Source organism: Nematolebias whitei, chromosome 8 (assembly GCF_014905685.2).
Source record: "Nematolebias whitei isolate Nwh7 chromosome 8, NemWhi1, whole genome shotgun sequence".
In the NCBI taxonomy this organism is placed as follows: domain Eukaryota; kingdom Metazoa; phylum Chordata; class Actinopteri; order Cyprinodontiformes; family Rivulidae; genus Nematolebias; species Nematolebias whitei.
Window position 1 is genome coordinate 11,564,273 of NC_056505.1, and position 10,477 is coordinate 11,574,749.

Genomic DNA, 10,477 nt, shown 5'->3' on the forward strand with positions numbered 1-10,477 from the left:
AAAAAGAACTGTAAAGCCAAAGTTCATGCTCTGTAATCCAAGTATAAAATCCATCATTCAGTCAGGTCATCTGGACGGTTTCTTTTTCTTTCTGTTTTTTGTGCTGAGATGTTTTGCCCTCCATCCATATCTGACTGAACATTGTTGGATTTTATACCTGGATTATTGAGCATGGACTTTGGCATTTTGAACCAGTTTGACATGACTGTTGATTAAGGAGATGGTGGGCACTGGAGGAGAGGGCGTGTCCCAGAGGCCACCTTAGAACAAACATAACTGTTATTTTTTTTTTTTTACTTTGGAGCAGGCTGTAGGGTGAGAATCAGTTTTGTTTGGTGTTTCCTCAGACTGATGAAGCCTTCTGAATGGAGGGCGAAACGTCTCAGAACCAAAAAAGAAAAAGAAACCGTCCAGATGACCTGACAGAACATTGTTGGATCACTGTAATGCCACTTTAATTGGTGATATGCCTTTATCTGTGCTGCTGATTTCTTGATCATAAGCTGCTGTATTCACACCCATCTGCTCACAGCAGACTCATGTTCAGGCTGCTGTTTAATACACCTTATTATATTACATTATTATTGTTTAGCGTATATCTTAGATCCTTGTATACGGTTTCTTTTTTATAGTTTATATTTTTGCTATGTTTGGGTGTAACTGGGACCTTGAGTACACAATTTCGTTCCACCTCATTAACGACATGTGATGCGAATGACAATAAAGAACCTTAAATCTTGTAGATGCACATCTAATAATTACTTTCTCACTTTCTCTTTAGTTTACGAAGAAAACATCTGTGGTGTTGTTAATGGTTTGACGGTTCATCATCACTCAACAAGGTCAACCACTGAGTCTTCAATGCCGTTCTCCATGACAGCTTTTTTTAATCTTTTAAACAAAAGGAAATTACTGAACTCTTATCAGGGAAATGTGGAGCAGGCTTGATAAAGAGAGGGGTCTATTTTTATTTTCAGACTTTGACAAAACTCAAACATGAACACGATGCTGTTAGTGGAGCCCAAACTGCTGTTTTTAAAGTCTGCTTAAACCTGCTGATGTTAAGATGTTCAAACTAGTCATTCCCTTTTTTCTGTATTGTTTTCAATCATTAAAGAGTGAGTATTCATTGTTAAGTTCAAGTAAACATTATAAGCTTACAAAGTATTAAAAGCTTTGGGTTATGCATCATTTTCATTTCCACAAAAAACTCTAAAGATCAGAAAAAAACCTACAGGATTTTCCTGACAGTTTTTTTAAAAGGCAACTTTCTAATAAAGTTCCATTTATGAAGGATTTATTAATGCTTTATAAATAGGTTATTCATGAGGTTACTGACACTATGAAGATTTAACTATAACTTATAGAAGTCTTAAAACGTGGATAAGCATGCTCACTATTTGGCAAAAGCATGTGCTGTACACTGGTTTATTTAAAATTCAGATTTTAAATAAACGTATGTCAGCAAGTTACCCAAATTTAAGAACTATAAACATATGTATGAATATTCTGACAATTTAGTTTTAAAAAGTTGAGCAACTAACATTAAATTACATTTACCTGAATGAACGTGCAAAATAGTGACCCTGCTTTAAGTGTTTTCTACATTATTGTTGAGGCTTTATAAATGGTTATAACCCGTTAATAAAGCACTAATTAATGCTTTATCGTAAAGTGTTTTCATCCATCCATCATTTTTACCCACATCTAATGAGTTTAATTTCAACAAACTTTAACCAAACTTTAAAACCTCTTTATATTAGACATAGTCAAAAAGCATGTTTATATTTTCTTGTTTGTAAAAAACAACACTGTTTCTTACATTTTATATATATATATATATATATATATATATATATATATATTGAAAAAAGGCCAGTACTGTATATAGGTTTAAGAAGCTGATACAAAATTTGTTAAATATTTTATTATGTTCTCTTAACCTCAAGAGTCATTCCCTCTAATTTAATCAGTTTTATATTCACAATTGTTTGAAATGACTTGATAACTGGCCAACATGACCCTTTATTATTTTAAAATGTCAAAACTTTTTGTTAAAACGTAAAAAGTAGCTATATATGTAAACAACAAACAGCAAAGACATCAATCTATAAATCCAGTCATATATTTCTATGCTGTCAATGCTTAAGAATCTCTGTCACAATTTGTTTTTACTCCGATTTTGTTGTAATTTCAGCAGAACACAAAAACCGTGACCCAGCCTGCACGTGCATGAAGTTACCAGCAGGTGGCAGAGTTCGACCAGAAGTATTTTTATTGTGGAGCTCACTTCAGAAACTACTGACATACAGTAAATTCAACTTTTTCACGATATTCTAATTTTCTGAGCTGCACCTTTAGTTTTAAACTAAGGTCTCGTGGGTCATTTTGACCCAATAAGGGTTCAAATGTACTCAAACAATTTAATTTGTTCTAAATGAAATAAGGTCTTTTTAGTGTTCAATTTTCAGTCATTTAAAATACGACTTTGAAAGCGTGCATTGTAAAAAAAAAAAAAACAAGAGAAGTAAAAATCTTACATTTAAGACCTTCAAATTCCCACTGCTGAAGTCTTAACGTCGAAAAACTCATGCAAACAGTTTCACATTATAAAGAATTTATTGCAAGCAAACAATACTATAAACAGTATTTACAAACTATAAAACAATATTCCTTTGCAGGAGATTTGTTGTTTGCTGGTAAACAGTCATTCAGTCTTGCGCTGCAGCTGTGACGTGTGTGTAAATATATTTGCATTAAACAAGTTCAATACTGAGACTTTTGGAGCTTTTACAACAAATTATTAATGCTCTAAATTTCACGTCCAAATGGATTAAAAAACGTTTTCTCTTAAATAACTTCAGTTTGAGCGGTTTCTGTTCCAGAAAACATTTTTCACTGTACAACTTTTTCCACAGGTCCTGAACCGAATGAAGAAAACAGCCAAACAGACGTGAAAACCTTTAAATAGAATTCCTTAATGCTGGCAACATCACACTGAGCCACAGGGCTACACTGTATTCCCACCGTGTGTAGATATGAGGAAAAACAACTGCCTCTCACATTTATAGTGCATTTCTTACAAAAATAATCTGATTTCTGGCTTGTGTTATGTGGCAATTATTAGTCCTTGGTAAATAATGAGCAGATTTCTTCAAACAAAACCGTCTTTCATGCATTAACTCAAAGCATCCACAGCACTCCGTTTCCCCTCATGGCATTTTGTTTAAAACAAAGCAACTCACGAGGAAATTTTAAACAAAATTTAAAAAGAGTGTATTGTTTTGAACTGTTATTCCATCGATTGTCCCGTTAATAATGTTGACTGAATAAAGTTTCCAGAGTGAAATGATAAACAGCTGTTAAAAGGCCCGCTTGCAGTAAAAAATAAAGATTCAGCGTTTCCTTTGCAACATTCCAGTCAAAAGAGCAAGAAAAGCACAACACGCACTCTTTAACCCTCGGGTTTCCACACTCCTGTCATTGTTGTCGTTGCCTCTCCGACTCTAAACAAAAGTTCTCGTACGCTTCTTCTATCTCGGGGTCCATCTCGTCCTCAAACTCGTATCTGTGAAAACACAGCAGAGGATTTGAAAACATGTTTTTAAAAATCCTTCTGCACAGTCAATATTTGCACGTTCTTGCCATCTGAATGCACCTACAGTTGTAGAGGGAGGACAGAAGTGTGCTAACCCCCGCTGCCAAACTGCTGACTAAACTGAATCCTCCAGCCTGGTCATCGCTGTTGCATTGTGGGTCGTGTAAACGCGTTTGTCAATCTCAGGGGCCCACAGGTCAGAGGCTGTCAGGTAACTTGTCTAGTGTCAGGATGCATCTTTCAGTGGTGCTAAATTACCCAGATTTTCAAGATAATTTCAGAGATTAAATGATTTTCTTTTTCAAAGTGGCTCATCTTTTGCTTCTGGACTTTATTTTATTTGTAAGAGAAGACGTTTCGCTTCTCATCCGAGGAGCTTTCTCAATTCAAAGAACAGAGAGTGTGGGCTTCAAGTTATAAAGCTTGATGCATATGCAGATTGTCCTATCACTCCTCACAATAGGGGTTCGTTAGGGTCTTTGTTAGTCTGACTCACAGACGAGCCACTCTGGTCACATGGATGAAATTCCTGCCTGATAGGTGTGAAATTGACTGGATATCAGGCCTAAAGCTGCATTATAAGTTTTAAGTTTTGATTTTGTCTTGAACTTTTTTGAATTTACCACGTCCTGGATGACGGAGAATCTTCACCAGCGTTTATTCTGCATCACCGTAGGATTATTACAATCCACCATGAGCTCACAGTGCTTGCTACACAGATGCCATGTTGCATAAAAGCTCGCTATACAAACAAAACTAAACCCACAAGATTTATTTTACTTTAGACAGAAGGATGTGATTAGTCCTAATATATTTTAGTGACAGATCCTTGTGTAAATGCTGAGTCAGCACTCAAACAATCGGTTTCCTGATAGTTTCTCTTCCATATGGTTTTTGCAATCAAACTACTTCTGCATACTTTGTGCTAATTTAACAATTGATTTATCAAATCATTCAGCTTGGTCGAGAATAATATGCCGTGAGCAAATTTGTATTTGCTATTTTTTATAGTTTATTTATTTGACATAACTAAATAAATCTCTACCTCCTCCAAAAGCATCGATCTATAAATCTACTTCCGTAAACTTGCTCTGTTTTTGTTTTCTTATGCTCCTTTTAGCTACGGTCGTGTTAGTTTTTAAATATGCTCTGGCAAGCTATACGTTTTAGCGAGTTTGCTAATTGTAGCTTTTAGCTGTAAGCTGCTTTTTTTGTTGTTGTTGCTTATTTTACTTTATGTTTTGTTTGTTTTACCCAACAATTTATCTGTGAACAAATTTCAGCAAAGTCATTCAGCACACATTGTGGCTGCAGGTCCCGCTCGTCTCTGAAAACGTTATGTCTTGTTTGAATCTGAATTTATTCTACACATCCTTGGAGCTAAGATTTATGTGATGAAGCAGCTAAACCCAACTAATGCTATGCTCCTCGTCCATGTTGTCTCTCTAGCTGCCACCAAAGGGTCACAAAATATGATTGTTACCAATTTAAAGTCTAATGATGTTATGAACAGATACAACCGGTGCTTATATTTATGATTAACGGATACTAATAAATCAAATAGTAAAATAGTTTGCTTGAAAAAGAAGGTATTTAAGCTGTCATTCCAAGAAGTTTACATATACAATGTGTACTTACTCTTCGTTTCCATTTTCTCCATAATAATCAGGGAAATAGTCTTGTCTGTCCAGCATTTCCTGGTATTTTTCTGCATATTTTGTGAAAAAAAAAAAGGCACAACGATTGCAACGTGAACACGTCTCTATTTAAAATGCATCCTGAACCACAAATGGCACAAAATGATCTTTTCTATTACTACACTACAAATAAGAGTCAAGGAAACATCGGGAGCCCAATTCATTAGCGTTGGTAGCCATTAGAAAAAAACGATTCGCGTCTCCTCTTTCTCCTCCTACACAGTTCTTGTGACACAGCAAAGAGCAGATCGACACTCAGTGTAATGAATAACATTTTTACTGTAGGAGGAACAAAACCTCACTCATAAATGTTAATACAAACAATAACAAAGTCAAAAACATGTCAAGATTAAAACCTAAATCTGGCAGCAGAGATCTGCTGATAGATAAACTGGGAATAAGAGCTTCTCAGATGTTTGCCTCTAAAGCACAAATAAATGGTGACTGTTCCGCCTGTCCCTGATTTATTTCAACATGTAAACGCAGAAAACAGGACGGTACTCTGCAGCTTCTTCAGCTGTTTTCCCACAGACTCACCTGGGTCTGCTGCTGTAAACGGTGTACCATCTTCAGTGTAGAACGTAGGTTCATTCTAACGGGAGAAAACAAAGTTGTAGAAATACAAATGGACAGGAATGAGCTACATTAAAGACAAAAAAAAAAAAACCCGTCTGGTATGGACACTGACCATGAAGTAATTGGGGTCATTGTCTGGAGTTGCGTTACTGGACGCTGCAGCAGCAGAGACTCTGCCCCAGTCACTGGATCTCAGCTCCACTAATTTCAGCAGCATCTGTTTCACATCTCTGGAAACATTACATATGTATTTATATTAGTGCTGGGCAAAGGTTAAACATTTTAATCGCGATTAATCTCAAATATTTTTCTGATTAATCTCGATTAATCTCATTAGTACGTGCAAAATTAAATTACGACTTAAAGACGTTTAGAACATTTTTAAGGGTACCGTTTTATATAAAAAAAAAAGTTCAATACATTAAAAAGGCACGTTTTAACAGCAGTGTTCTCCTAACAATTAAAAGTATTTCTAATAACATAAACATATCAAATATGAAACCAAAGCTATTTTCCAGGGCAAAATGTTTTTAGTTTATTTTAGAGAGAAAATTAAAAAAAAAATCCTTCAAACCCAAAACCACAATCATAACAGATTAACAACAAATTCAAAATATACATTTTTTTTTATTTCTGAAATGTTACAAGAATAAATCTTTTGAAATCAGGAGCATCATGAACAGTTTATCTCCTGATGCTGCTCAATAATCCAGGTAGATAATCTAACCAGGTTAAATCGGGTCGTCTGAACAGATTCTTCTTTGTTGAAACGTTTTCTCTTTTATTCGAAAGACTTCTTCAGTCTGAGGAGGTGCTACAAACTCAGGCTCTATTTACACGGACACGGTGGGAGGAAACGTAGGTTTTTTCGTATGTTAATTAGAGGAAAAGATCTGCATTGACACGGATGAATTATGTGTTTACATGCAACCGGAGGAATCTCCCCTGCCCCTATAATCCGCTGTAGTTACCACGCCGGGTCATTAGGTGGCGCTGTGAATTTTGTACCTTCACCTAATGCGCATGCGTGCTGCCTCGGTCTGCTCCTTTCCTCTGGGCTAAAAGCTCAGCTAACAACAACTTAACAACAAGTTAAAGCTGGATTTTGGATGAGTCGACAGATTTGACACCAATCGGGACCGCTTCCTCTAACAGCTCCACACCGGTCGCTGAGTGGACCAGAACCGAGTCGACGATGATGATGATGTCGGACTTTACTCCGTGATAATCAGTAGCTGATTTACAGCAATCAACGTTCTTAATAATGTTAGCCTGTGCTTACTTGGATTACAAAACAACTGAGTTTTTATTTTTGCTGCGAGGAGAAGCTGTCCTCCCACCAGGCGGACCAGTTCCCAACGAGCCTTGATCCAGGTGTGGTGCAAGAGGATATCGAAGACAGAAGTCATGTGGGATGAACTATTCATTTAAAATTCCCCTCATTTCTTTTCCCCAATCCATTGAACAATTCACTCAAAATATGCGCCGTGTAAACGGCCCCTCAATCAAAGAGCACTCATCAACCAGTCTCTGCTAGCCAGAACCAGTATCCACATGTAAAAGGAGGCCCATCAGCCTAACAATTGATCGTAAGAACTCTTGTTTTCTACTCACCGGGGAACGAGTGACTCTATTGATATTTACATATTCTAGGAGAGGAACTGAGAGTGTATGGCACAGATTAATTTATCATAACTCTGGTTTAACTTGGCCAACACGATTTAAAAACTGGTGTGTAGCTTAAAGTCTGTACTTTTGACACAAATTAAAACGGAATCGCTGAGACGCTGCTTCATTCCTGATACGAGATGAACTCGGTCATGTGCCTGTTGCGCGCGAGGGGGAGGTTCGCTCCAAAGAGGGAAAAAAGTAAAGTCAGAGTAGAATAAAATTCTTCCAGCTATGGACGACAGAGCTACTTGTTTTTAATTGCACTCTCCAGGAAAACTGTGTTTTGTCCCGACGTGAGGAACAAACTAAACTCTCTGCTGCTTTGTGACTGAACTCTACCGCTCCAGCAGAACCGGACCTGCAGCTTTCGCCACAGGCTTGCTTTTGACCCGCCTTCCTGTTAGTAATTGGTCAAGACAACACGAGCTTCAATGTGATTGGATGTAATCCTTGTTGAGGCGGACCCTGTCCCACTCAAGCTGGAAAGCCCCCCCCCCCGCAGAGCGCTGTGTGTCTGTGTGTTCATAGACGCTGAGGAGAGGAATTTTGAAGGAAACCAAAACTTAACAATATTAACTTGAGTTAAAATAATTGTCGGCGTTATTCATTTGCTGCGTTAACGCGATAATAACGAGTTAACGCGAGCACCATTAATTTATATACATAGGAAAATGTCACGAACTGGTATTAGGCATATTTGTTCAAAGCGATAAACACACCTGCTGCAGGCAGCATCCAGGAGAACAGTTCTAATTCTTTGGATCAGTTCTTCCATGTGATACTTTCTGCGCTTTATCCACGCATCCTCCAGAATGGACCCCGTCAGCTGGAAATACAAATTATTCTCATTTCCTCTTTAAATGCACGTAGATTTCTGAGCACATTGAAGTGAATGTGGGCACCTTCAGCAGTTTGACCGTGCAGATCAGATTTGCATCCACGGGATTCGACAGCAGACTGTCCAACAGGTCTTTCAGAGCAACGAGGAGGATGTCTGCTCTGTTCGGAGGTCCCTTTACACTTTTTATCTAAACACATTTGACAAATATTAGTGTTTTTATTTGAATAAAAAATGATCACTTGTCTTTAAACGCCTTCTTACCTCCAAATTCAGATAGAGTTCTCCCAGGAACAGCACGAAGGAGTGAAATTTCTTCTGAGTGTCTGGATCGCCCCGAACCGCTGCTTCTCTTTTTTCATACTCGGTATGACACCTGCAACAGACAATAATCTCTACGTGTGAAATCATCACCCAACAACTACTTTTTACCCTTCCACACAACTTTCACATCTTGTTTGATTAAAATAACTTTTCTGCACCTAACTGCATTCGTGCAGTAAAAACATTTTCTATCTGCTGCAGTCTTCACCAAGCATTTGGATTTTTGAATAAGGCTTTGTTTAAATCGGATGATATACTGAATCACCAATTCAATTTGAAGAAAAATCTGATAAGTACCGTTGCAGTAGCAGTTGACGGAAGTTGCCACTTTGTGCGCTGAAGGCGAGGTGATGGGAAAGGTGGTTACAAAGCCTGGCTCCGGTGTAGGAGAAGTTAGGAATAGCAGTAGACTGCAATAAAGACAGAAATGTTTTCTAATCGTATTTAATACATTTGCAGCGTTTGGACACGTGTGAAGCTCCACAAACAAGAGGTAAATGTTTTCGAACCTGTGTGAAGACCAGTTCCACCAACTCCTTCAACAACTCTTCAGTAGTGACCCAGGAATTGAGCGTGCCACTTATGTATTCTATGTCTGACTCGAAGGAGCCCGGGGAGGAGCTCAGGTGACCGAGAAACTCTGAGACTGCATCTGCCAGTGACGGTTCACCGTAATAGTGTTCACTGTCATCATCATAATAGGTAGGATCCTAATAAAACAAATAAAATAAGAAATACAAACATGAACTGTTTAACTGACAACACAAAATGAACTATGGAGAGCCCAAAATAATGACACAGATTGTAATTTATCAGTTCGTTTTCTCATCAGTTTATCATTTTCTTACTTCATACGAGATCATTCCCGAGGGGACGAACTCCGGAGCGTTAGCCGAGAGAGTCGATGACTTGACCAAGGAATCCACGTCTCTGCTCCCTCTGGAGTCAGATGCGTAGTTTGAGGTCGAACTTTGTCGTGCGTTGCCTTCAACATGAGAAAACAAAGAGGGAGGTGTTAAATGTGAAACACGTTGAAATATAAACCGTCTGTGATGACAAGGAGTTCAAAATTTAACTCGTACTAATAAGAAAAGTACAAAAAAAGATGACTTCATACAGATCTGAGATTTCGAAACGCTGTAAGAGATTTGCGCTCACTCGGTGCGTTTATGTGCTTTGAAAAGACAAAACCAACGGCTAAAAATATTTTATCAGGAGAGTTAAAAAAAAACTTTTAAAATAAAACCCAACAGCAAAAAAAAAAAAAGTGTTCACATCTGATGTTCAGATTATCCTACATTAAACTCTTTCTGGGTCAATTTATGCTAAAGAAGGTGAAGTCAAAAAAGTTTGTCTTGTGCAAACTCATTTTTTGACATTTTATTTAAAAGAAGACAGATTTCCTTGTATTACTTCTTCTTTCTTTTGCATCATCTTTAAGTAATCTTGAGGTTTATTTTTTGTGAGTTTTTATAACTTTAGGCAGTTTGTTTGATCAAATTTCAACCTAACTAATGCACATAATCAATTTCAAAGGAATGTTGTGGTTTTAACCCATTAAACAGCAACTATGAATCATTTACATATAAAGTTAACTAACTAAGATTATAAATGGGTGCTGTCCTTATACCTAAAATATTTTTGTTCAAATTAATGTTTTCATTGTTTTATTCAACACTTTGTTAGTAACAGCTTGTTGCTGCAGCAGCAGCAGCAGCAGCAACAGCAACAACAACAACAACAACAACAACAACAACAACAACAACAACAACA

The 10,477-nt window shown here is 37.3% G+C and overlaps 2 protein-coding genes across 2 annotated transcripts in view; both read right to left on the reverse strand.

Moving 5' to 3' along the window:
- The window catches only part of tmem8b (transmembrane protein 8B), a 1,109,927-nt gene that overhangs the window by 812,517 nt on the left and 286,933 nt on the right, over window positions 1-10,477 (reverse strand). The gene's annotated exons all lie outside the window — the stretch shown is intronic.
- paip1 (poly(A) binding protein interacting protein 1) overlaps window positions 2,701-10,477 on the reverse strand; it is an 8,710-nt gene continuing 933 nt past the window's right edge. Inside the window, exons 2-11 of the mRNA XM_037680950.1 lie at window positions 9,553-9,689; window positions 9,214-9,414; window positions 9,002-9,114; window positions 8,645-8,756; window positions 8,445-8,570; window positions 8,262-8,368; window positions 5,984-6,101; window positions 5,833-5,887; window positions 5,237-5,306; window positions 2,701-3,568 (exon numbers count right to left, since the gene is read on the reverse strand). Coding sequence (XP_037536878.1) covers window positions 3,481-3,568; window positions 5,237-5,306; window positions 5,833-5,887; window positions 5,984-6,101; window positions 8,262-8,368; window positions 8,445-8,570; window positions 8,645-8,756; window positions 9,002-9,114; window positions 9,214-9,414; window positions 9,553-9,689 — 1,127 coding nt within the window. The 3' untranslated portion in view covers window positions 2,701-3,480. The remainder of the gene's footprint in view (window positions 3,569-5,236; window positions 5,307-5,832; window positions 5,888-5,983; window positions 6,102-8,261; window positions 8,369-8,444; window positions 8,571-8,644; window positions 8,757-9,001; window positions 9,115-9,213; window positions 9,415-9,552; window positions 9,690-10,477) is intronic.